At 32.3% G+C, this 20,818-nt stretch overlaps 5 protein-coding genes across 11 annotated transcripts; 2 read left to right on the top strand and 3 right to left on the bottom strand.

Moving 5' to 3' along the window:
• Positions 1–32: 32 nt before the first annotated feature.
• Nse4 (SMC5-SMC6 complex kleisin component Non-SMC element 1) lies at positions 33–1,976 on the bottom strand. Of its 4 annotated transcripts, XM_076385689.1 has the most exons (8): positions 1,721–1,880; positions 1,408–1,523; positions 1,242–1,334; positions 1,043–1,173; positions 857–971; positions 491–781; positions 300–415; positions 38–230 (listed from the first exon to the last, which is right to left on the bottom strand). In XM_076385689.1, the coding sequence occupies exons 2-8, from the start codon at positions 1,508–1,510 to the stop codon at positions 171–173; spliced, it is 909 nt and encodes a 302-aa protein (XP_076241804.1). In that variant the 5' UTR covers positions 1,511–1,523; positions 1,721–1,880; the 3' UTR covers positions 38–170. The 4 variants fall into 4 exon arrangements, with proteins under 4 accessions (XP_076241802.1, XP_076241803.1, XP_076241801.1 ...); XM_076385687.1 differs by lacking the exon at positions 1,721–1,880 and adding an exon at positions 1,900–1,976 and having other exon boundaries at positions 33–415; XM_076385686.1 differs by having other exon boundaries at positions 36–415; positions 1,721–1,883.
• A 135-nt stretch (positions 1,977–2,111) lies between these two features.
• On the top strand, positions 2,112–7,642 carry Lt (vacuolar protein sorting-associated protein light). The gene is made up of 14 exons (XM_076385671.1): positions 2,112–2,209; positions 2,276–2,413; positions 2,666–2,948; positions 3,020–3,218; positions 3,300–3,454; positions 3,529–3,769; positions 3,854–4,118; positions 4,191–4,682; positions 4,757–5,111; positions 5,187–5,423; positions 5,493–5,537; positions 5,622–5,695; positions 5,779–5,837; positions 7,569–7,642. Exons 1-13 carry the CDS (start codon positions 2,189–2,191, stop codon positions 5,830–5,832), a joined length of 2,559 nt encoding a protein of 852 aa, XP_076241786.1. The 5' UTR covers positions 2,112–2,188; the 3' UTR covers positions 5,833–5,837; positions 7,569–7,642.
• Positions 7,578–14,703, top strand: Tyrrs (Tyrosyl-tRNA synthetase). Of its 2 annotated transcripts, XM_076385679.1 has the most exons (16): positions 7,578–7,712; positions 9,136–9,216; positions 9,283–9,507; positions 9,580–9,769; positions 9,844–9,978; positions 10,050–10,245; positions 10,777–10,878; positions 10,938–11,059; positions 11,134–11,223; positions 12,112–12,515; positions 12,585–12,847; positions 12,938–13,153; positions 13,227–13,421; positions 13,494–13,758; positions 13,832–13,973; positions 14,049–14,703. In XM_076385679.1, the coding sequence occupies exons 1-16, from the start codon at positions 7,693–7,695 to the stop codon at positions 14,160–14,162; spliced, it is 2,760 nt and encodes a 919-aa protein (XP_076241794.1). In that variant the 5' UTR covers positions 7,578–7,692; the 3' UTR covers positions 14,163–14,703. The 2 variants fall into 2 exon arrangements, with proteins under 2 accessions (XP_076241794.1, XP_076241793.1); XM_076385678.1 differs by lacking the exons at positions 7,578–7,712; positions 9,136–9,216; positions 9,283–9,507; ... (4 more) ...; positions 10,938–11,059; positions 11,134–11,223 and adding an exon at positions 11,653–11,735 and having other exon boundaries at positions 12,129–12,515.
• On the bottom strand, positions 14,431–15,967 carry LOC143183389 (neuropeptide Y receptor type 2). The gene is made up of 5 exons (XM_076384912.1): positions 15,869–15,967; positions 15,386–15,795; positions 15,084–15,309; positions 14,811–15,013; positions 14,431–14,725 (listed from the first exon to the last, which is right to left on the bottom strand). The coding sequence occupies exons 1-5, from the start codon at positions 15,965–15,967 to the stop codon at positions 14,431–14,433; spliced, it is 1,233 nt and encodes a 410-aa protein (XP_076241027.1).
• Positions 15,968–16,543: 576 nt separating this feature from the next.
• LOC143183895 (uncharacterized) lies at positions 16,544–20,672 on the bottom strand. 3 transcript variants are annotated; one of them, XM_076385676.1, is made up of 8 exons: positions 20,280–20,671; positions 19,860–19,973; positions 19,689–19,791; positions 19,298–19,617; positions 18,859–19,227; positions 18,434–18,788; positions 18,050–18,354; positions 16,544–17,975 (listed from the first exon to the last, which is right to left on the bottom strand). In XM_076385676.1, exons 2-8 carry the CDS (start codon positions 19,860–19,862, stop codon positions 17,424–17,426), a joined length of 2,007 nt encoding a protein of 668 aa, XP_076241791.1. In that variant the 5' UTR covers positions 19,863–19,973; positions 20,280–20,671; the 3' UTR covers positions 16,544–17,423. The 3 variants fall into 3 exon arrangements, with proteins under 3 accessions (XP_076241791.1, XP_076241789.1, XP_076241790.1); XM_076385674.1 differs by having other exon boundaries at positions 19,860–20,672; XM_076385675.1 differs by having other exon boundaries at positions 19,352–19,617; positions 19,860–20,672.
• Positions 20,673–20,818: the final 146 nt, after the last annotated feature.

The raw sequence follows: 20,818 nt of genomic DNA, 5'->3' as shown, positions 1-20,818 counted from the left end.
ATTCAAGAATCCTTTATTTTGGAGAATTTTTTTCTTATATCAATGGAATTAGAAAAACTGCTTTTACTTTGGAGTATAAAAAATATATTTTTATTAATCATTATAATAATTAAAATATCTTTGTTTGAAGTAATACTATTAATTTTGTTGTAATTAAATTAAATTGAACGTTACGTTCCACTATCAAAATCAATCATAGGTTTTTCTAATCGGTATGTGTCTCTTAGAGTCTGAAACAAAAAGTAAATATTAGATACAAAATAACACTCAATTTCATAAGTATGTAATGGTAATATTACCTTCCACTGTTCCATATTTAGATACATAACATTTTGAATATTAGGAATTTTCTCTGCTTTTACTTGGTTTATCATATCTTTAGTACACGGTTGGACCACTAACATTCCAGCACTGTCTATAATTAAAATAGTACATCTTTGAATGCTATCAGGGTAGAAATCATATTTCTATAGTTATCAAAAATAGATACCTTTTGATAATTTTACTTTCCCATCTCGTACAAGGAAAGATATTTGCAACATATTCTCAATAGTTTTTCCAAAATCCTGTGGATGCAAAATTAATTGGAAGAAATCAAGAGGTCTACGGTGGGTTTTACAGTATCGTGTTATAAAATCCTTCATTTTCACAGTTTGTTCTAAGCCTACTTCTTCCTTATCAACTGTTGTAACATTTTCTGGCCTCTTTATTTGTGCATGAGTTTCTTTGACTATTGGTTTTCTTTTATTAACTTCCTTCTTTTCTAATGGTGCTAAAGTACCTAAAGATAAAAATAATTATTATATTGAATTCTTTATATATGAATAAAAATTTTGACAGAAGAATTCTATGAAACCTAATAATGTGCTGTAGCTGGGAGTTCTCTTAAAACATTTTGCAACTTGTATTTCTAAAAGTGACCAATCTGGCCTTTCTGATTCAACATCTGGAAGCTGCTGTAGATATTGTACCTAAAGTAAACAAATGTTCATAATTTATTGAAAAAATTATTAAAGTAAAACAGTAATATTAAAATACATACCACTCTTTGGGCAAATTCTACATGATTATATGAACATACACTTTTTGTTAAAGACCGGGTACATTGTTTTAAAATTTTAGAGGATATGTTCATCATTTCTGAATCCAATAGTACTTCCTCCTGATTATGTACTAAAAATAACATGTTAAGAAACTAGAAATGTTAAAGTATATGAAACAGATAAATATTCGAAACATACTTTTTTCTTGCAGACTTGTTTCTGAATTTATGGTATCTGTTTCTTCCATACATGATTCCAGTGTTTTTATGGTGTTATCACCAATTGATTCCTCTAAAAATTATTCTCTAATTAAAAACTGATTCTGCCTGAATATTTATTATTTATGTAGGTAGAAAAGTCTTACGTAGAGATTCAGTTCTGGTAATAATATTTCTTAAAATTTCTTTACGTTCTTGTGGAGATCGTAAAATTGACGATCTTTCGTCCGAGCTAGAATTCCTAGACATTTTGAAGCTCTTACTAAAAAAATAATACAAATCATAACAATAGAATGTAATGCTCTAAAACAACTTGATTAAAAAATTCCATTAGTTTAGATAAGATAATAATAGTTCCACACTTATTAATTATTAATATAATTGAGATTATATAACGTTTATAAAAATAAGAGTTGTATTATAATAATCGACTAATTTTATCTCGGCTAGGATACATACTTTTACCATATGTTACCAAGTTTAACGTAAACGATTCTGGGAGCTTGCAATAAACAATCCACAAACAACCAATTAATTAACTGAAAATTGTACGTGACAGTGATTTCATTGTTAGTAACGCAATACAACAAAAGCCTCTTAACGCTTAATCAACAGACCTAACATTAACTGATATTAACCTTTCATCACTGTGAAACGAGCTATGCTAATATTTACGAACCGATCCACTGTAGTGGTATGATCGTTCTTCAAAAAGTTGTTTATTAACGAATATTTTTATGCGAGTGTTTTTTAATAATTATTTTTATGACGTAAATTGTTTTAAATCACGAGTAAAGGAAAGGGACGTGAACAAAGAACAGCCTTTGATAAATTCTAAAAGATAGATAGACCAGGAGAAGTTTTGACAGTTCGTGGTTACGAACTATCGTGCGTTTTAGTTCGACCAAAAAATTTAAAGAGACGGGCATGGAAAACACCTCGAACAAGGTAATGTTTTTCGTTATTCGATAATGCTGCATAAAGTTGTATTAATGTTGTGGAATTAATTTGCAGGAAGAACAAAATAATCAAGATGATTCAGACTCTGAGATAGACGAGTTAGAGCCCAGACTTAAATACGTCAGGGTGCGAAATGATCTTGAACATATATTACAAAATGATGCAGCAAGTTGCATTGCTGTACATCCCAAAGTATGAAATAGAATTATGTAATATTTTTATAAGTTTTTTCTATTAAAGTTAATTCAGTGAACATATAAAGGTTAAGCTATTTAACTTAAATATATTAAGAATCCTGTAACATGATACAGTATTCGTACTGACCAAAAATTTTTGATCATGTATTTGATTTGATTATGTATTTTACATAAATATGAAACTTTATTTTTTATGATCCAATCATATTGCATCATTGTATATTACAGCAGCTTAATTTTTGTTTAGTTTCTGTGTTTAGGTTCTCATTGGGGTATGATACACCTCTTAGATCATCAAGGCAATAATATTCAGTCTAAGAGTCTTCAGGTTCACACAGTTGCTGTAAACCAAATTTCTATAGATCATAATGGAGACTTTATTGCATCATGTAGCGATGATGGAAAAGTTTTTATATATGGTCTTTATAGTACAGAAAATAATCACAATATGAGTATGGGTAGATTAGTTAAGAGTATTGCAATAGATCCAAATTACTATAAAAGTGGAAGTGGAAAAAGATTTATTACAGGTAATTTCTAAAAAGTTTACATGTTTCACTTTCTGTTTATTGATAAAAAAAACTAATATTATTATTTTTAGGAGATGATAAATTAGTTTTGTATGAGAAAACCTTTTTATCCAGAATGAAACTAACAGTCTTAATGGAAGCAGAAGGTGGAGTAAGGTCAATTGCATGGATTGGACATCTTGTGGCTTGGGCATCTGATACTGGTGTTAGAATTTATGATTTAAATGCAAGATGTTCATTATGTCTCATTCAGTGGCCTAGGTCTCCAGAGTAAGTAAAAAACTAATGTATGAAATTAATATGAGATTTTAAGAATAGACACATTTTCAATCCTTCTGTTTACATTGCTAGTGCATTACCAGAACACTACAGGTGCAATCTTCGATGGTCAGATGATAGAACTTTATTAATTGGATGGGTTGATATAGTAAGAGTTTGTCAGATTAGGAAGAGATCTGTACAAGAAATGGTCAATAGAGATTTACCAGAATATGCAGTGGATATAGGTATATCTGTTATGAAATAAAATAAGTAGTTGTAACGAATAATAGTAACAATAATAATAACGTTTTTATTTCAGTTTCAACATTCCAAGTGGACTTTTACATTTCTGGTATTGCACCTTTAGAAAATCAATTAGTATTATTAGGCTGTTTAAAAGAATTAGATGAAACTGGAAAAAGTCAACGACCAATATTACATGTTGTTGAACCAAAATATCAAGGTTTTTCCATTGTTTGTGGAAATTCTCTCACACTTCGTGGCTACAAAGAATATAGTTGTAATGATTACCATTTAGACTGCTTACAAGAAGAGAATAGGTATAATATCAGGAATTTTTAATTCAATTTCTTTAGATCTATGTATTAATCGTACACATTAAAATTGTTTTTCTTTGTATTTAGGTTTTTCATTGTGAGTCCAAAGGATATTGTTGTAGCTAGTTTATACGATGTGGATGATAGAATTGAATGGTTGTTAAGTCATGGAAAATTTGAACAAGCATTAGAAGCAGTAACAATAGATAATGGCAAAGATTGCAAAAAGCATACTTTAGTAAACGTTGGTCGTGTATATTTAGATCATTTACTAGCTTGCGGAAAATATAATGAGGCGGGAAAGCTTTGTTTAAAAATTCTAGGAAAGGATAAAAAATTATGGGAGGAAGAAGTTGGTATTATTTATTAAAATATGATATATTATCTCATTTATCAGTTCAGTCAATGGTATTCCTTTCTACAGGTATATAAATTTGCAAGAGTTCACCAATTACGATCTATTTCATCTTATCTGCCAAGGGGAGATGTGACATTAGACCCGTTGATTTACGAAATGGTTATGTATGAATATTTAAAAATGGACCCTGATGGATTTCTTCAGCTAGTTAAAGAATGGTCTCCGAAGTTATACAAAGTTGCAGCTGTTGTAAACGGTGTTCTGGAACATCTTTTAGTTCATAATCAACGACAAAATGTACTTTTAGAAGCTTTAGCCATTCTATATATTCACGATGGAAAATACGATAAAGCATTAGCCATGTATTTAAAATTAAGGCATAAAGATGTGTTTCAATTTATTCAAAAGTATCAGTTGTACTATACCGTCTACGATATGATAGAAGGTTTAATGGATTTAGATGCAGAAAGGGCAATACAATTTTTTTTAGAGAAGGACAAAGTGCCATCAGAAATTGTTGTACAAAAGTTGCAACATAATCATCGATATTTATACTTGGTAAGATTGATAATAGAAAACATATGAAGTAAACAGCTCACATTTTATATTGTATTGAAAACTGTTAATTTCAGTATTTAGATGCATTAGATAAGAAAGGTACGAAAGATTCAGAAGATTTGAAAGACTCGAAGGGCAAGTACCATGGATTACTAGTCAGACTTTATGCTGATTATGCGCGAGATAAATTATTGCCACTTTTACGTCGCTCTGATAATTACCCGATACAACAAGCATTGGATATTTGCAGCCAACGACAGTTCTATCCAGAAATGGTATATCTACTTGGTAGAATCGGAAATACTTCTGAAGCTTTAGCGCTGATGACTAGAGAGTTAAATGATATGGAGAGCGCTATTGCGTTTTGTCAAGAGCATGATGATGAGGAATTGTGGAATGATTTAATTAATTATTCTCTGGACAAACCTAGTACGTAGCGTATATATTTACCCAGCATAGTTTACATGCTATACAAAGATGTTAAATCAAACTACTTCGTTTCAGAGGCAATCACATTTCTACTTCAGAAAATAGGTACTTACGTAGATCCTAGACTTATGGTGCAAAGGATAGACCCATCACTCGAAATTCCTGGCTTAAAGAAAGCTTTAGTTAAAATGATGTGTGATTACAATCTTCAAGTATCTGTACAAGAGGGGTGCAAAAAGATTTTAACTAATGATTATTTTAATCTACTCGAAAAACTAGTTAAATGTCATAAGAAAGGAATATTTGTAAATGGTTCGTATGCATAAGATAATTGACATACTTGCAAATATATTAATAATTCACAATATTTCTTATCATCAGATGACCAAATGTGTGGAGCTTGTCATCGAAAAATAATCGTAAGAGGTATTTATTGAAATAATGTGAATCTATTTGGATTTATTAATAACATTACTTTTATTACATTATTGAAATTATTATTTATTACAGAACCTAGAAATTTAGTTGTATTTTATTGTAAACACTCTTTCCATGAAGACTGTCTACCGAGTTTCGAAATAGTGGTACGTATACGTACTTTAATACATATTTTTGTGTTAATTCTAGTTTTTAATACATACGTATACATACGTCAATTTTTTCCTAGGAAAACTGTGTCATATGCAATTCACAAAAGGATACTCTGCTGGATAGAAAATGATACAGGTAAAATTTACACGAATATCCGAAAACTTTCTTCAAATACTTGTGCTGGCTATCTCTACATATTTTCTTTTAATCTTTGCAATATTTGATCAATGACGGAACATTTTGCACATATGTTAAATACTTTAAGACATCCAGGGCATTTTGAAGAGGACTGGAAATTTTACATTTTTATAAATATTAATATATGAAATACAATATAAAATTTTAGTATATATAGATGAAATATAAAATTTACTTTATTTGCGTGGCAGGTTCTAACAATAGTTTGACATTGATCACAAGTTCTTTTCAATTGTGGTCCAGTCTCAGAAATACACTTTTGTTCGTCGTTGCCCAAGGTGGAATAGGAACTACTATCGCTTGTTGATGATTTCGAAGTAGAAGTATTTTTTTCTTGTCGATTAGTTATATCAGAAGATTTCACACCAACGGATCGTATAGAATTATCGGAATCCTATAATTAATTTCTCATTTTAATGACAAACTTATTTTGAATTTTAAGATTCTTATTACCTCCTCCGCACATTCGCCTGCAGAAGTTCTCGAGGAAGTTTCTTGTAACATGCTGCAGTCTATGCAAAATCCGCAAATGTGGCATTCAACGTCCGATTTTTCTTTCGCTAACTGTGACATTACATCAATGTCATCTGTTTCTTCTAACATACAACTGGTCTCCCAGTTTTTTGGATCTTTGTCAAATGCTTTGAAATGTTGAATCGTGAAGTCTATTACGTTCTGAGGTTTTACTGTGGAGACCAGTAAAATATAAACTTATTGTAAAATGTTAAAGTGTTTAAATATGTTTGAGTGACCTGTTTAAGAATAATTGGTAGAATGTTTGTCCATGTAAGATGTGGATTACCAACTAAAAGAGTTTGAGTATAATCTGCGATTAATTTTTTTATTTCTGGATGATCAGCTAGATATTCTGCTTGCTCAGCCTTCTTGGAGTACTATTAAAATAACAAAGTGTATATTTTTGTTATAGATTGTAAATTAATGAAAATATTTAGCACTGTCTTTTACCTTCATATCCAAATATTTGGACAACATTTCGATGTCTTCTAACCAATGATCTCTTAATGGCATTTTGATTTTTATCATTTCACTTGTAACCTTCGGATCAGCTAGTGGATTAAGTTTCAGAAAATAAGGTACATCTAGCCAATTGTGTCGAAGTATTCTTCCTCCCGAAGTTAAATAAGTTCTGATAGTATGCACAGTTCCATCTTTCCAAAACATTTTACGTTCAATCGTATACACATTTAAAAAGTGATCATCTATTTCCATCTGTTCTGCTGGCGTGCATGTCTAATGAAAAAGATATCTTAGTACCCGAATTCATTAATATACATTCATGTTGTCTTACATAATTGGATGTAGTAATATCACCATCTATAGTAATGCTATCAAAGGACAATGTTCCTTCATAATTTATGAGTGTCAAATACCGCATAAGTAATATATTTATTCCTTCGCTTATTAATCGACTATTGAGTTGACAAGGTAGCTGTTTAGTTTCTGCAGATGTATCGCATGGACAAGTGCGTGTCAATTTTACATGATAGAAATTATCTTCCGCCCCAATGAAAATTGTTTTCTCGTGCAATCCATCGTCTTCATATACAAACCTAAAATATTCAGCCTCATTTAGTATGAATAAAAAATGTTGAAGGACACATTGGAGGATTTATGAAAGTTAATTAACTCTGTTCTTTTCTCTTCTAGGCAATTGAATTTCGATGTTGCTGAACTGATAACTTTCGACCCACCGAAGTGATCGTCAATGGACATCGAAGATTGTACATGCACTAAAAATTCACATGCCTGAGGCCCAATAGCTTCCACTAGAATGCAATATCCGCCTATTGGGTTTGTATCGTTTGCAAATTCGTTTTTTAAACAGATTAACAAAGACTCCCGAAAGCATAAAGCTATTCGTTTCGCATCATCTGAAGTACAAAAGAAAAGAAGGGGGTGTTTAAAGTATATGACATGGTAGATTGTCGGAATAAATATTGCTGTTCAACAGTGGAAGTTATACAGTTTGCCAGGCATAGACGTACTACATTCCATACGTGCTTGATTTTTTCAGCGATGAATAAACCTATCGAAAAGTATATTATATATATTTTTCTACACCACACTTGATTATGCACTATTTCCGTGAACATTTTTATGTATCAAATATCTTTATTCATCGTTGAAGAAATTTGGTTAAAATAAATAGTTCGAATGGAGTGTTTAGACCAAAATCTTTTACTTGTGAACTTTCCAAAAAATTTTATTATTCTATTTAAGATTTATTGGTCATAAGCCTCTAGTTCACTGTATATACTAATGTATAAATTAACACTTTTGAGTGAAATCATTCTACAATAATAAATAGTGATACTAAATGGAGCAGCGAATATTGTGTGCAATGACTTTTTATAAAAAAAAAAAAAAAAAACTCTTCCTGTAGCACTATGCATCAGTATGTACAGTAAACAATTTAAAAAATCGTTAAACTATTAAATATTCTGCGTTTTGTACAGCAATGTGCCATTACTGTATAAAAATTTTAGTACTCTCTATAGTTTAAGAGATTTATCGATATCATACGATTCATACGTGCATATACCTAGTATGCTCCATCTAGATCTTCGTGTAAATATAATTTCTGAATTAGAACGTAGAATAATAATATATAAAATGTAATTAATATACAAATTTTTCACGTCACATTCAAAGTTGTACGTTAAAAAATTTTTAAGGCTTCTTTGCGATAATTTTTATAATTAAAGTACATTACGTCTACATGGACAAGAATTATTTTGTTCCTCTCGATTCAAAGTAGATTTCCGAAGTATTAATTAATGAATTAATTTACCGATCTGAAACTCAGGAATCCATTTTTGAATATCCATGAATTTACAACAAATTTCTGTTTCGTTGTTCGTCATGTTAATTAACTTTCTTCATCAAATATACAAAGAAAAATAATCGGAAGTTAGTAATTGCAATTTGATTTGAAGATAGCTTTTTTCAGAATGAAAGTAAAACTTCAGAAGTCTACTGAATGTCATTGTACATTACATGCATTCTTTGAACACGAAATCTGCAAAATGTATACCAAAAGATTATCAAAACGGCGATTATTAAATATTCATATTTGCGAATTACCAAAAACATCCGATAGTAATTTACCAAAATTACCACCAAATGCAAAATTTTATGTTCGCTGGAAAAGAAATTTTCAAAAACTCATTTTGGTTTCTATACATCATCCATTAACGCGTAATTTCTTACGTAGTTATGCTGCTATAGCTTTTGAGAAAAGAAGACACGGGCGTTCTTCGTTTTGGTGGGTGATACATCCTTGCAGCAGCTTGAGGTAATTTTCGATTTTAACAATTCCATTTTCAACTAGAATTTATTGATAAACATTTTCTTTATACAGGTTTTACTGGGACCTTATAATGACATTCACTTTTTTGTACACTTTCATAGTTGTACCATATATTTTGGCATTCCACAGAATAGCCAAAAGTTCTGATCCAGAAATTTGGAGTGTAGTGTATCCTGCATATATAACGTGTATAATAGATATTGTTCTAAATTTTATAACTGGATTTGGCTCATCTGATGGTCATGAGATTTTTCTAGATCCCCTTCTGATAGCACGGTAACATTATTTATTTTCTTTTTTTTTTAAGTAATGAATTTTATTTTTACTTAAACTATTATTTTTGTATAGGCATTATCTACGAAAGTATTTTATTATTGACTTTGTATCTTCAGTTCCATATACATGGTTTTATAAAGTGAAGATACTTCCTCCTGGTCCTAATTCAACAAACTCTATCTTTTTGATTCCCGAATTCTTACCACTTCTGAAGATCTTACGTATTTGCACATTACGTTTTTATATCAGGCAAATAACTAATGTAAGAATTAGAAGAAAAGAAATAAGCCTTAATAAAATCTTCAAGAATGGTTAATTACTAATAAAATATTACAGACTTTTGCACTTTCACATGCTGAAGAAAAGACCACTTGGTTGGTATTGTTGATGTTATTAATATTTCATTGGTGTAGCTGTCTATCGCATCTTTTCCCATTCGTTATTGCACATATATTTGGAATTACAATGGAGGTACAATCTAAATTTATTCAATAAATAAAAAAAAATATTTTTGTTTTCTTTACCATTCACTTTAATTTCAGGAGTCTAACATATATCTGATTGCTGCAGAAATAAACAAAAGATCAAACTGTGAAATTTACTTAGTATATTTACATATTGGTGTGAGCAATTTCTTTGGATCAACTTTTGTTGAGTTCAACAGTTTGGGTAAATTAGATGTCATTGTACGCGTTATAATTTTACTATTAGGGAAAGCATGTATAATTTATCTCATAGGTAATTTTCAAAAGCTATATTAAATCATTTATCGAAACAAGTATATAACATAATTTTGTTTCTTAACAGTGATAATCTTGCAATTAATCAAATCTGCCGCGGAACCAGAATTGAAGTATCAACGGATTCTGTATCGAGTGAAACAATACATTCATGACAAGAAACTTCCGAAAAATCTTAGGAATAAACTTATATCTTATTATGAATATCGTTTTCAAGGCAGTTATTTTAAGGAGAATGCCATATTTCGCACGTTGTCGAGTTAGTATTTCATATAACAAAATTGAGCTATTTAGTAATAGTGGGATGTACAAGTATCCGAGATTACGAGTTTGTGTCGAGTTGCATTTGATTACACGTTATGAAAGTTTATTTAAAACCCGACTGAAAAAATCATATTCATATAGTTGCACCTTCGATATCCCGACTCGATCTTAGACTCGATACCTATAATTTTAAAAAGGTACACCTCTAACTATTACTTTAAAATGCGACATACGACAACATGTAATTCTTCATTTTTTTATTTAGATCATTTGAATGAAGAAATTATGATTAACAGTAGTCGCGGATTATTAGAGATAGCTACAATTCTACATACTTTACCGCGGCATGTTATTGCAGCCTTAATGGGTGAGATACAGAAATATCAAAATGTCTTATTTCTTGTTATAACATAGCCGTACTTTTAGGAGTTTTACGACCAGTTATTTACCTTAACGAGGACATCATTTACAAATGCGGAGATGAAGGCGACTGTATGTTCTTTATAGTAAGCGGTACTGTGGCTCTAATCACATTTAATGGGAAAGAAGTATGTTAAATTCAGTACCTATATTTTCTTTATCAATCGAGAAAGGAAAAAATAATTCATCTTTTTTGTGTAAGATATGTCACGAAAAGGATGGAGGCTATTTTGGCGAAGCTGCTTTAATTTTTTCAAATCGGAGAAGACTAGAATCCGTGATCGCGTTGGAGGTGTGCGAATTGTTATGTTTAAATTTTCGCGACTACAAGCGCATGTTTTCTTCTTCGTCGGATTTCCATAAAAAGCTAGAAGAGTTTGCGAAGGAGAGGCAGACGAAAATTAATGAATTAAGTAATGGTCAAAGCAAAGATTTAAACAACAGTAAATCTGTTACAGCAGTACCAGAGAGTGTTGAAAATAATCAGGAAACAGAAAATGTTGAAATCTTAATTAACGATACAAATAACATGGAAATAGAAGAAGATAATAATAAAGGGAATAAAAATTATTAATATGAAATAATGTTTCTCAAAGATTCTGTTGAATTTAACATTCCATTACAAGTGCATTCTTTTTATTCAGAGGAAGGGGTATAAGCGTCACACAATCGTGAATTTCATCACACGGTTTCGTCTGCATTGACTGGTCAACTTGTTACATGCGCTCGCATGCGTACAATCTGCCAGCTTTTTCCGGTTTCGCGACTTGCGAAATTTTGGAATTTTAACCGCAGTAACGCTGTGTAATTAGATTTCATTGTAATACAAAGTGTAGAATTTTTGGTAACTAATTGAATCATTTTTATCATTGTAATTTTAAATCGATTCCTTCTGAACAACTGCCAAGAATTTGTTTTATTGCATGTACATATGTCACGTTTGATTGAATTTTTTAACCACAGAATTTTGTTTATTAATACAGAATTGTAATTTTATAACATAATTACACGAATTACATCTGTAACACTACTTTGTCAATAATTAAAAATGAGGTTGTCAATATAGTAAGAGGTTAAGCTTGCAAACTTGACAAGTCTATTTTGCACGTGGCCAGCATACGCATGTCATTTTGGTTTAAGATTCAAGTTTATTATAGACTAATAATTTGAAAATCTAATTTTTTACTGTTTATTTAGAGTCACAAGCATGGTTGAATTAAAATGGGAAGAAAAATATAGCCTTATTACTCGAAATTTGGCTGAGTGGCTGGGTGATGAAAAACTTAAAAGTATCCTGAAACAGCGAGATTTGAAGCTGTACTGGGGTACTGCAACAACGGGTAAACCCCACATTGGCTATTTTACACCAATGTCTAAGATAGCAGACTTCTTAAAGTCTGGTGCAGAAGTTACTATATTATTTGCCGATCTTCATGCTTACTTAGACAACATGAAAGCACCTTGGGAACTTTTAGAGCTTCGTACACAATATTACGAAGCTGCCATTAAAGCAATGCTTAAATCTATTGATGTTCCTTTAGAAAAGCTGAAGTTTGTGAAAGGAACAGAATATCAATTATCCAAGTTAGTATCATTTGTAAACATAATAATTAATTTCAAGGATGTGGTATGTAAAATTCTCTTTTATTTTAGAGAGTACACATTAGATGTTTATCGTTTAACTTCGGTTGTAACTGAGCATGATGCAAAGAAGGCTGGTGCAGAAGTTGTTAAACAAGTTGCTAATCCTTTGCTCTCTGGATTGTTATATCCAGGATTACAAGCTTTGGATGAACAGTATCTTAAAGTTGATGCTCAGTTTGGTGGTGTAGACCAAAGGAAAATTTTTACTTTTTCTGAAAAATATTTACCAATGCTTGGATATGAGAAGCGTATCCATTTAATGAATCCTATGAGTATGTATATGATAATATAAAAATAAATGGTAAACACATTCAGTAAAGATTAAAGTTAAAATAACAGAGCAAATTGAATTTTCATTTCAGTTCCTGGATTAGCAGGGTCAAAAATGTCTTCTTCTGAGGAAGATTCTAAAATTGATCTTCTAGACAATGCTGCAGTAGTTAAGAAAAAATTAAAGAAAGCATTTTGTGAACCTGGTAATGTTACAGACAATGGAGTTCTTTCATTTACCAAGCATGTAATATTTCCTTTGTTCAAGGAAGGAGAATTATTCAATGTACAAAGAACTGCTGAATTTGGTGTGTGTAATTTTGTAACATTATTAACTTGTATGGAAATGAACTTTTATTCATAATGAATATTTATTTACAGGTGGAGATATATCATTTGATAATTATGAAGCCTTGGAGACAGCATTTGCTAAAGAAGAAATACATCCTGGTGATTTAAAAAATTCAGTTGAAATTTATATTAATAAACTCTTAGATCCAATTAGGAAAGAATTTGAAGCAAATCCAAAGCTAAAATCTTTGGCAAGCAAAGCATATCCTCCTCCACAAAAGCAAAGTAATGTTTGACATTAAAAGTTACATAAATTACTTGCTAAAATATTAATGTAAGCTTCTATTAAATATTTAGAAGTTGTGGAGGAATTAACACCAGCCCGATTAGATATCAGAGTTGGGAAAATAGTTGAAGTATCAAAACATCCTGATGCTGATTCACTTTATGTAGAAAAAATAGATCTTGGAGAATCTAATGGACCTCGTACCATAGTCAGTGGTCTTGTAAATTACGTACCATTGGAAGAAATGAAAGACAGAATGGTAGTTATTCTTGCAAACTTAAAACCAGCCAGTCTTAGAGGTATTCAATCTCATGGAATGGTTCTATGTGCATCTGTGTATGTATTTACTAAATAGATTCCTTCATTATATCATGCAATTTTCTTTATTGTACACTATAATTACATATAGGGATGAACCTACAAGAAAAGTTGAGCCATTGAGGCCTCCAGCAGGCAGTAAACCAGGTGAAAAAGTCGTTGTGGAAGGGTATGAGGATGGAACGCCTGACGATGTACTTAATCCAAAGAAAAAAGTGTGGGAAAAATTACAAGTACGTGTATTTTCTTATATTACAATGTCAAAATCGGTGCGTCTATAACTTATTTGTATCTTATTCTTCTCACAGGCTGACCTCGTAGTAAACGGCAGTGGAGAAGCATCGTGGAGCGGGAATCTCTTGTTCACTGCAAGTGGTGGTAAAATTACAGCAGACACTCTTAAAAATGTAACAATTAAATAATGCTGTTCACTTGTTTAGGTATCCAAGCATTTTCATTTTTTACTTATACAGGAATAGATTATATCTCAATTTTTGGAACAAAATTATTTAATACTTACAACTGCCATTTATATTTTATTTTATTAGCAATTACATAATAACATAATTTTCTATTCTCTAGATACGTAATGATAAAAATAGATAGGAAATGCATCTTTACAACAAATTTATATATTTATTATATTTTACACTTTCTCTTTATACTCGTGTATGTAGTTTGTACGTTGATTTAGTTTGGATTGGAGTTTAAATTTGTTCGTATAATAACTGATGAAATGTTTGGGTTAATAACTCTCTCGTCAGATTTCGTTCGAATGCAAGGAGATCGTGGCGTTAAACAGTGAAAACGTTCTGTTTGTATTTGCGATACACTACATGGTTTCGATTCCCGCTGTTTTTTCTTACAAATGAGCCAAGCTGTAGCTGGGCATAATGCTAACTCTTTTCTCAATGAACTGCTGCTACAACCGTATAATAAAGGATTTATTGCTGCATTAACCAATACTAGGTATCTGCTTGTATACCTGAAACGTAAATCGTAATATTATTTATATCGGGTAATCGATTATCGTCACCATGTAAAAAGATACATTTTTTAGAAATATTTACCATAGAGGGTACATAGCTTCTGCTTGCCCCGTTTTTGGAGTTTCTTTCAATAATTGGGCTCTTTGAATTATCAACGCAGTAAACGGCACACGGCATATAATAAAAGCTAATACTATAATCGCTAAGATTTGTGTTACCCTTCCTTTGTAATTCACAACAATTGCATATTTACTCCTTAATGCTTGTGATTCATATCTATCTAACTACAACAATACCGTGTACAAAATTCAGACATTATATCCTTGCATGAAAGACAAGAGAGTAAAGTAGTACCTTAATAAGAATAGCTGAATAACATATTGCCATGATTGCCAGTGATGCCCATACGCTCAATCCTGCAAAAATGTGCCAGTAAGGGTAGACTAACACTGTATCTTCAGTGCAGTATGTTTCTAAGTAATTCTTCCATTGCCTTTCATAATAATATCGGAAGTAGGCCAAAGGAGCAGCAACAGCTATACCAGAAATCCAAGTGGCGACTAGCAAAATATATGTCGTCCTTCAACATACAAAACATTTATATTTAATGTGCTATATGATGTACTACATACCTAGATACTTTCACTTATCCGTACCTTCTTGTTAGTTTTCCTGAACAGTTGAAGACAATCGCAGAGACTCGATCATAACTAATTGTGCTCAAATTGAAAACGGCTACTAATGTCAGAGCATGAACAAGAAACCCATCCAAGCGACAACCAATTTCTCCCAGGATGTAGTTCTGAAATAAATCGATACAAAGGAACATCCAGGGGCATATGAGGCAAGTGCCTAAATCTGCTATACACATATTCACGATTAGGAGATTCGTTGTGGTCCGAAGAGATTTTTCCTTCACTACCACATAGATCAAGCCAGCGTTAGCTAAGGATCCAATGGTGACGATCGGTAGGACACTAATAATTTTTATAATTACTTCCCAAGTGGGCCTTATTCTCCAAATTTTTGTAGGAAATTGATACTTGGTAGTATCGATATCCTCCCACTGGAAATCCATAGATTTATCAGTTACACGAGTAACAATAACACGCAATAATTTGTTTAATAAAATATCATACTTCAGAATTAATAGTAGTAATGTCATAGTTATCCTTAACATGACAATTCCATTGTACATCTAAAATGGTACTTTCATTCTGAAAATACCAGAAATCCATATTATTTATATATTTTACAATGCTACAAGAACTATATGAATTCTAACAGAGTACTGAAGACATAATAATAATTGGAAGAGCTTAGCATAGTTGTAACAGATGGTCCATTAGTATTAAGAGCAAGTCTGTTTGCACATCACTCTATAGATATAAAATTACAAGATGTGCCTTGCTTTTTAAAGCAATTAATAATGAATTCTGGGAATATTGAATGTAAAAGAAAATCTAATAATTTTTATGAACAATTCAACAATCTATTGATTTTCAATGTTTTATTTGGTTGCGTGTACATATGTATACATGAAGTGTTTACTGCAGATTTTATTTCTAGTTCACAGTGAATTTTTGCCAATGTTTAAATTGATTTTGACTTTACGTATGCTCACGTATATAAATTTATATACGTTATATTATAGAGTATGTTACATGAGTTCTTCACATTATTTGTACTTCGTACTATTATTTTCTAATCAGTCATATCCAGAACTATCTGGATAGCCATTTTTCTTATCATTTTCGAGGAATAAAATACAATATATCTGTTTTCTCGATATATGAAAAATATATAAAGTTCTGTCTCAGAGATTTTAATTCTATTTCGTTTTTTTTATGGTAACAAGTATTATTTTCTTAAAAGAATTAAGATAATAATGTTATTTATTGAAGTGGTACTTATAGAGTGTAACACTATTAATAAAGTATAAAGTTACCTTTTTAGCTAAAAATATAAAGTGTTTTGTAAAGTTCATTTTATTATGCACTTTTCATATCGTTACGAATAATTAAGAACTAAAACATGACGAATTAGGAAAGGTTTTAAATGAAAAAAATTTTTATAGTAGTCAGTAACAGAATTCAACTTAATTAAAACAGGTTACCAATTAAATAATAAAAATCATTTTTACTTTAATATATTAAACAGACACAATAAAACTATAGCTTCTCATAATACAAATCGCCTTTCGTATTTAACATGTTCTATGATACCCAATGGAAGAGATATAAATCCAATAATACGTTATTTACAAACAAATACTATCATTCTAGTCACAGCATTTCACATTAGAATGTCTCTTGTTCGTCCTTAAAAACTAAAATTTTTATAATTCAGTGCGTAAATTGAGATACAGCAGTGCTCGCTCAACTGTTGCGTATTCAGGACCTCATCAAGAATATTAAATAACACCAAATGCGAGAGAGATACAATAAAATAATATCTAGATTATTGCCAATCGCAACGCATAAATAACAGAGGCCTGCTTCCTGAAGTCATTTCTAAAAATGATTAAGGATAATCCACGATAGCTATGCGAACGTTACAGCAAATAGTCGAGTCCTGCAAATAGTCTTTGAATGTTATGCAAATCTATGAAATTGTCCATTATCATTTCCATCGGTATATTGAACAATATTTGAACTACAATTTATAACAAACATCTGACTAGTTTTCATAGTCTCATTCAGTATCTTCAGCTTCCGATGACTGCGCAACGGGTAACGGCGACGGGATGACTAATTCATCATCTTCAACTTCCTCCTCTGCGAGCAAAAAATCTTCAGCCTCTTGAACTTCTTCCTCTCTTGCTGGTTCCGGCGGTGCTAATACATCCTGGCCATGTTGTTTCAAGTGATCTTTCAAAGCAAACGCTCTACCGTACGACGCACCACAAATATAACAACTGAACTTTAAATTGTTATCCTTTTTATGAGTCTGTATGTGAGCACGAGCAGCATACAGCGAAGCAAACGGTCGAGAACACTCAGTACATCGAAACGGTTTCGTGTGACTATTCTTGTGGCCTGCCAGTTGAACGCGTGTCTTGAACGTTTTAGGACAATACGGACACGTATACGCACGTTCCTCTCCGTGCGTAAGTAGATGATGATTGTACACAGAGGAAGCTTTAAATCTTTTACCACAATGTTGACATCCATAGGGTCTAACTCCCGTGTGAGTTCTCATGTGCAGAGTCAGACAGTAGGATACACGAAACGTTTTGCCGCAGACCTGTTACACAATACGGTGTTTCTTAAGACGAATTTGCACCTCGTACGATTATGAATTGTTTTAGTTTTACTTACTTCACACGCGTGTGGCTTTTCTCCAGTATGAATGCGTTCGTGTTTCACTTTCTCGTGAGGTCTTGTGAATCTGCGACCACAGTGCTGGCATTGATAAGGTTTTTGACTTTCCGTGGGCTCGGTGGTTGTAGTGTCCGTGCTAGGCGGTGTTGGTGATTGCGATTGACCGAGTTCCGTGTGTACCGCAGCGTGCATTGCTAAACTATCAGCAGAATCGAATTTTCTATTGCAGACTGTACAGGTTACAGAGTCACCGGAATGCAATGCCATATGTGCTTCTTTATACGATTCCGCTAATGTTTTACCTGTAGACAATGTGTAATGAATTTGAATATTTATTAAAGTCACAAAAACCGACATTCTTCAAATTAAAGAAAATATTACCGCACTCGGGACACGTGAATGTTGCACTAGGCGTTCCCTCAGGTGCGTCTACGTGTCTTGCTCTGACTGGTGCATGCATTCGGGAATGCAAGCGTAAACTTTTGTGTGAACAAAATTCTGTACCGCAAGTTTCGCAAACGAAAGTTTTTTGGTTTGGATCAGGTTCACCTTCGTGTACTTTTGCGTGAAGCTGTAGCGCTTTCGGTGTTGCGAATGTTTGATCGCAACTATCGCAACGATTATTACCATGAAGACACGCATGGACTCGGAAGTTTCCTAATTTGGAGAACTGCTGAAGGCACTGATTACATCTGTACATTCTCATTGGCGCTGCGGCCAATCGTTTCTCGCGTACCTATAATAAATTTAATTCAGTTAACGCTGAATTGTAGGTTATCTAATAGTTGCGAAGATGTATTGCGTACTTTTACTCCTTCGACGTTAGAAAAAAACTTTTCAATCATTGGTGCTTTAGCAGATTGGAGCGACGTTTGAGCTGGAGTCCTGTCCCAAAACCTTTCTATTTGTACTACTTTTCTCGTATATAGTCTACCTTCGCTATCTACGCATTCTTCAGTACGTATAGTATTCATACTTTGTCTTTGTCGTGTATTAACGACATTGCCTGAATCTGATGGTAAGGTATTAGTTGTGGGTACTGTGGATAAATCATCTAATTGATCAGCTATTTCAAGCAACACTTCTTGTCCATCATGAAACTGTTTTATATGCTCCACAACAGAATTAAAGCTCATATCACAACTGGTACAGCTATAAACTGCTTCTGGTTCTATCTGTGAAAGTGAAAGAAAAGTGTTCACTGATACAATTTCATAAATATTTGGAAGTATTAGTATTTTATACCTCACAAAGTTCTTGCTTAACATGTAATAATCCATCCTCATCTAATTCACCTACATCATTTATGTGATCCATATTTATCAGAGCACCAGTGTCTCCATCAAGGAGTTCTGAGCCATCAGGTAAAATAGTAATTACATTTTTATTTTGGTGTTTGTCATCTGTTTCTGAAGCAGATATTGTTACTAATTGATCCTGGGATAAAGACTTTTCTTCTGCTTTGCTCATAGTACTAGGAACTTTTTCTGTTATCTTAAATTCCAGAGAATTTTGCCCCAACTGTGTTTCTTCAGTTTCCATTTTCTCTACGACCTTAATCTCTCCTGATAGTGTTGTTAGAAGCAATAGTCAAATAAACAGAAATAATATACATTAAATTAGGATTTCTACACACCATTTTCATCAACTTGTATTGTCTGGGGTCCCCCAACTATCATAATTCCACTGTCATTTACAGTTGCTAGAAAACTTTGATCTATTCCTTCAACACTAGTGTCCTGAAATACAAATTGTCAAGCAAAGATCAGAGCAAACATAAACTTAGTAACTATTCTTTTCTGCAAACCATTAACACCCCAGCATCTGCTTCTGTTTCTTGTTGAGCTTCTTGTTGGACAGACTCATGTTCTGGTTCAGGAGATCCTTCTGATTCAACACTTTGTCCACACCGGTCCAAATGCTGAATAAGTGCCATAACCGAATCAGATCGTTGTGAACAACCAGGACAATATAGGTTGTCAGTCATGCTTAATAAATGATATTTTAATGACTGTGGATTATTAAATGTTTCGCCACAGCACATTGGACAAACGAGGTTTAATGAACCCATATCTTTCTAGTTTTGAAGTTGACCTCGTACAGGGCTTGCGATAACCCTAACCTGCCCCTCTACTTTACGATTAATCTAACTCGATTTCTTTTTACGTTCGCCTATCCTAGCTTGAATTTAAGAACAGAGCCGGCTTCCTGCTGATGAGAACCTAACCTGATATCGAATCACAAAAATCTGTAAAATCGCGTAAACCTGTCCGGATACCGAACAATGTCATGTTGTTTCTCGGGAGAGTTGATTTTACGACTAACAGTCTATTTAATATTAAATAATTATGTTACATGAAAGTAAACAGCACTCGTCCCCCTGTTAACTACAATAACAAAACTCATTAGAGACGAACTTCAGCGCAAACAAATGCCGCACACAACAATCATGAAGTTAGGGAAGTGATAAGTGAATCGCGAAGTCGGCCATTACATGTGAGTTTCAGTAAAGAACTATCCAAGTCAAACTTGAGCTTCCTTTTTTTTTTTTTTTAAATGATAAACTTTCCATTAGAATATAAATGGTAACAATCTTTTGGCTTGCTCATTTTAAAATATGTATCATATCTAGTACATATACTAAAGCTGTTGAAAGCTATCGAATGCGAATTGGATGCTCAATTGACAAGAAATGCGCATCATGTTGTGGTTCCGTTTGAACGTGGTTCCGTTTGAACAAATTTTGCGATTGTGAAACTTCCTTTC

This window comes from Calliopsis andreniformis, chromosome 9, assembly GCF_051401765.1.
Source record: "Calliopsis andreniformis isolate RMS-2024a chromosome 9, iyCalAndr_principal, whole genome shotgun sequence".
NCBI classification, from domain to species: domain Eukaryota; kingdom Metazoa; phylum Arthropoda; class Insecta; order Hymenoptera; family Andrenidae; genus Calliopsis; species Calliopsis andreniformis.
The sequence above is the reverse complement of the archived record's forward strand: the minus strand, read 5'-3'. Positions and strand labels throughout refer to the sequence as shown.

Bases quoted from the DNA above. Each gene is read 5' to 3' on its own strand.
- Nse4 (XM_076385687.1), bottom strand. From the start codon at position 1,510: ATGTCTAGGAATTCTAGCTCGGACGAAAGATCGTCAATTTTACGATCT. The intron at 1,174-1,241 runs GTATGTTTCGAA...TGTTATTTTTAG, and splicing joins AACAAGTCTGCAAGAAAAAA to TACATAATCAGGAGGAAGTA. The intron at 782-856 runs GTTTCATAGAAT...TTTTATCTTTAG, and splicing joins CAGCTACAGCACATTATTAG to GTACTTTAGCACCATTAGAA.
- Lt (XM_076385671.1), top strand. From the start codon at position 2,189: ATGGAAAACACCTCGAACAAG. The intron at 5,424-5,492 runs GTTCGTATGCAT...TCTTATCATCAG, and splicing joins GAAAGGAATATTTGTAAATG to ATGACCAAATGTGTGGAGCT. The intron at 5,696-5,778 runs GTACGTATACGT...ATTTTTTCCTAG, and splicing joins TACCGAGTTTCGAAATAGTG to GAAAACTGTGTCATATGCAA.
- Tyrrs (XM_076385679.1), top strand. From the start codon at position 7,693: ATGCAATATCCGCCTATTGG. The intron at 7,713-9,135 runs GTTTGTATCGTT...TTTCTTACGTAG, and splicing joins ATGCAATATCCGCCTATTGG to TTATGCTGCTATAGCTTTTG. The intron at 9,770-9,843 runs GTAAGAATTAGA...AAAATATTACAG, and splicing joins ATATCAGGCAAATAACTAAT to ACTTTTGCACTTTCACATGC.
- LOC143183389 (XM_076384912.1), bottom strand. From the start codon at position 15,967: ATGGATTTCTGGTATTTTCAGAATGAAAGTACCATTTTAGATGTACAA. The intron at 15,310-15,385 runs GTACGGATAAGT...TGTATGTTGAAG, and splicing joins TCAGGAAAACTAACAAGAAG to GACGACATATATTTTGCTAG. The intron at 14,726-14,810 runs GTAAATATTTCT...TTTACGTTTCAG, and splicing joins GAAGCTATGTACCCTCTATG to GTATACAAGCAGATACCTAG.
- LOC143183895 (XM_076385674.1), bottom strand. From the start codon at position 20,123: ATGGGTTCATTAAACCTCGTTTGTCCAATGTGCTGTGGCGAAACATTT. The intron at 19,792-19,859 runs GTTTGCAGAAAA...TTTGTATTTCAG, and splicing joins CAGATGCTGGGGTGTTAATG to GACACTAGTGTTGAAGGAAT. The intron at 19,618-19,688 runs GTGTGTAGAAAT...CAACACTATCAG, and splicing joins AATACAAGTTGATGAAAATG to GAGAGATTAAGGTCGTAGAG.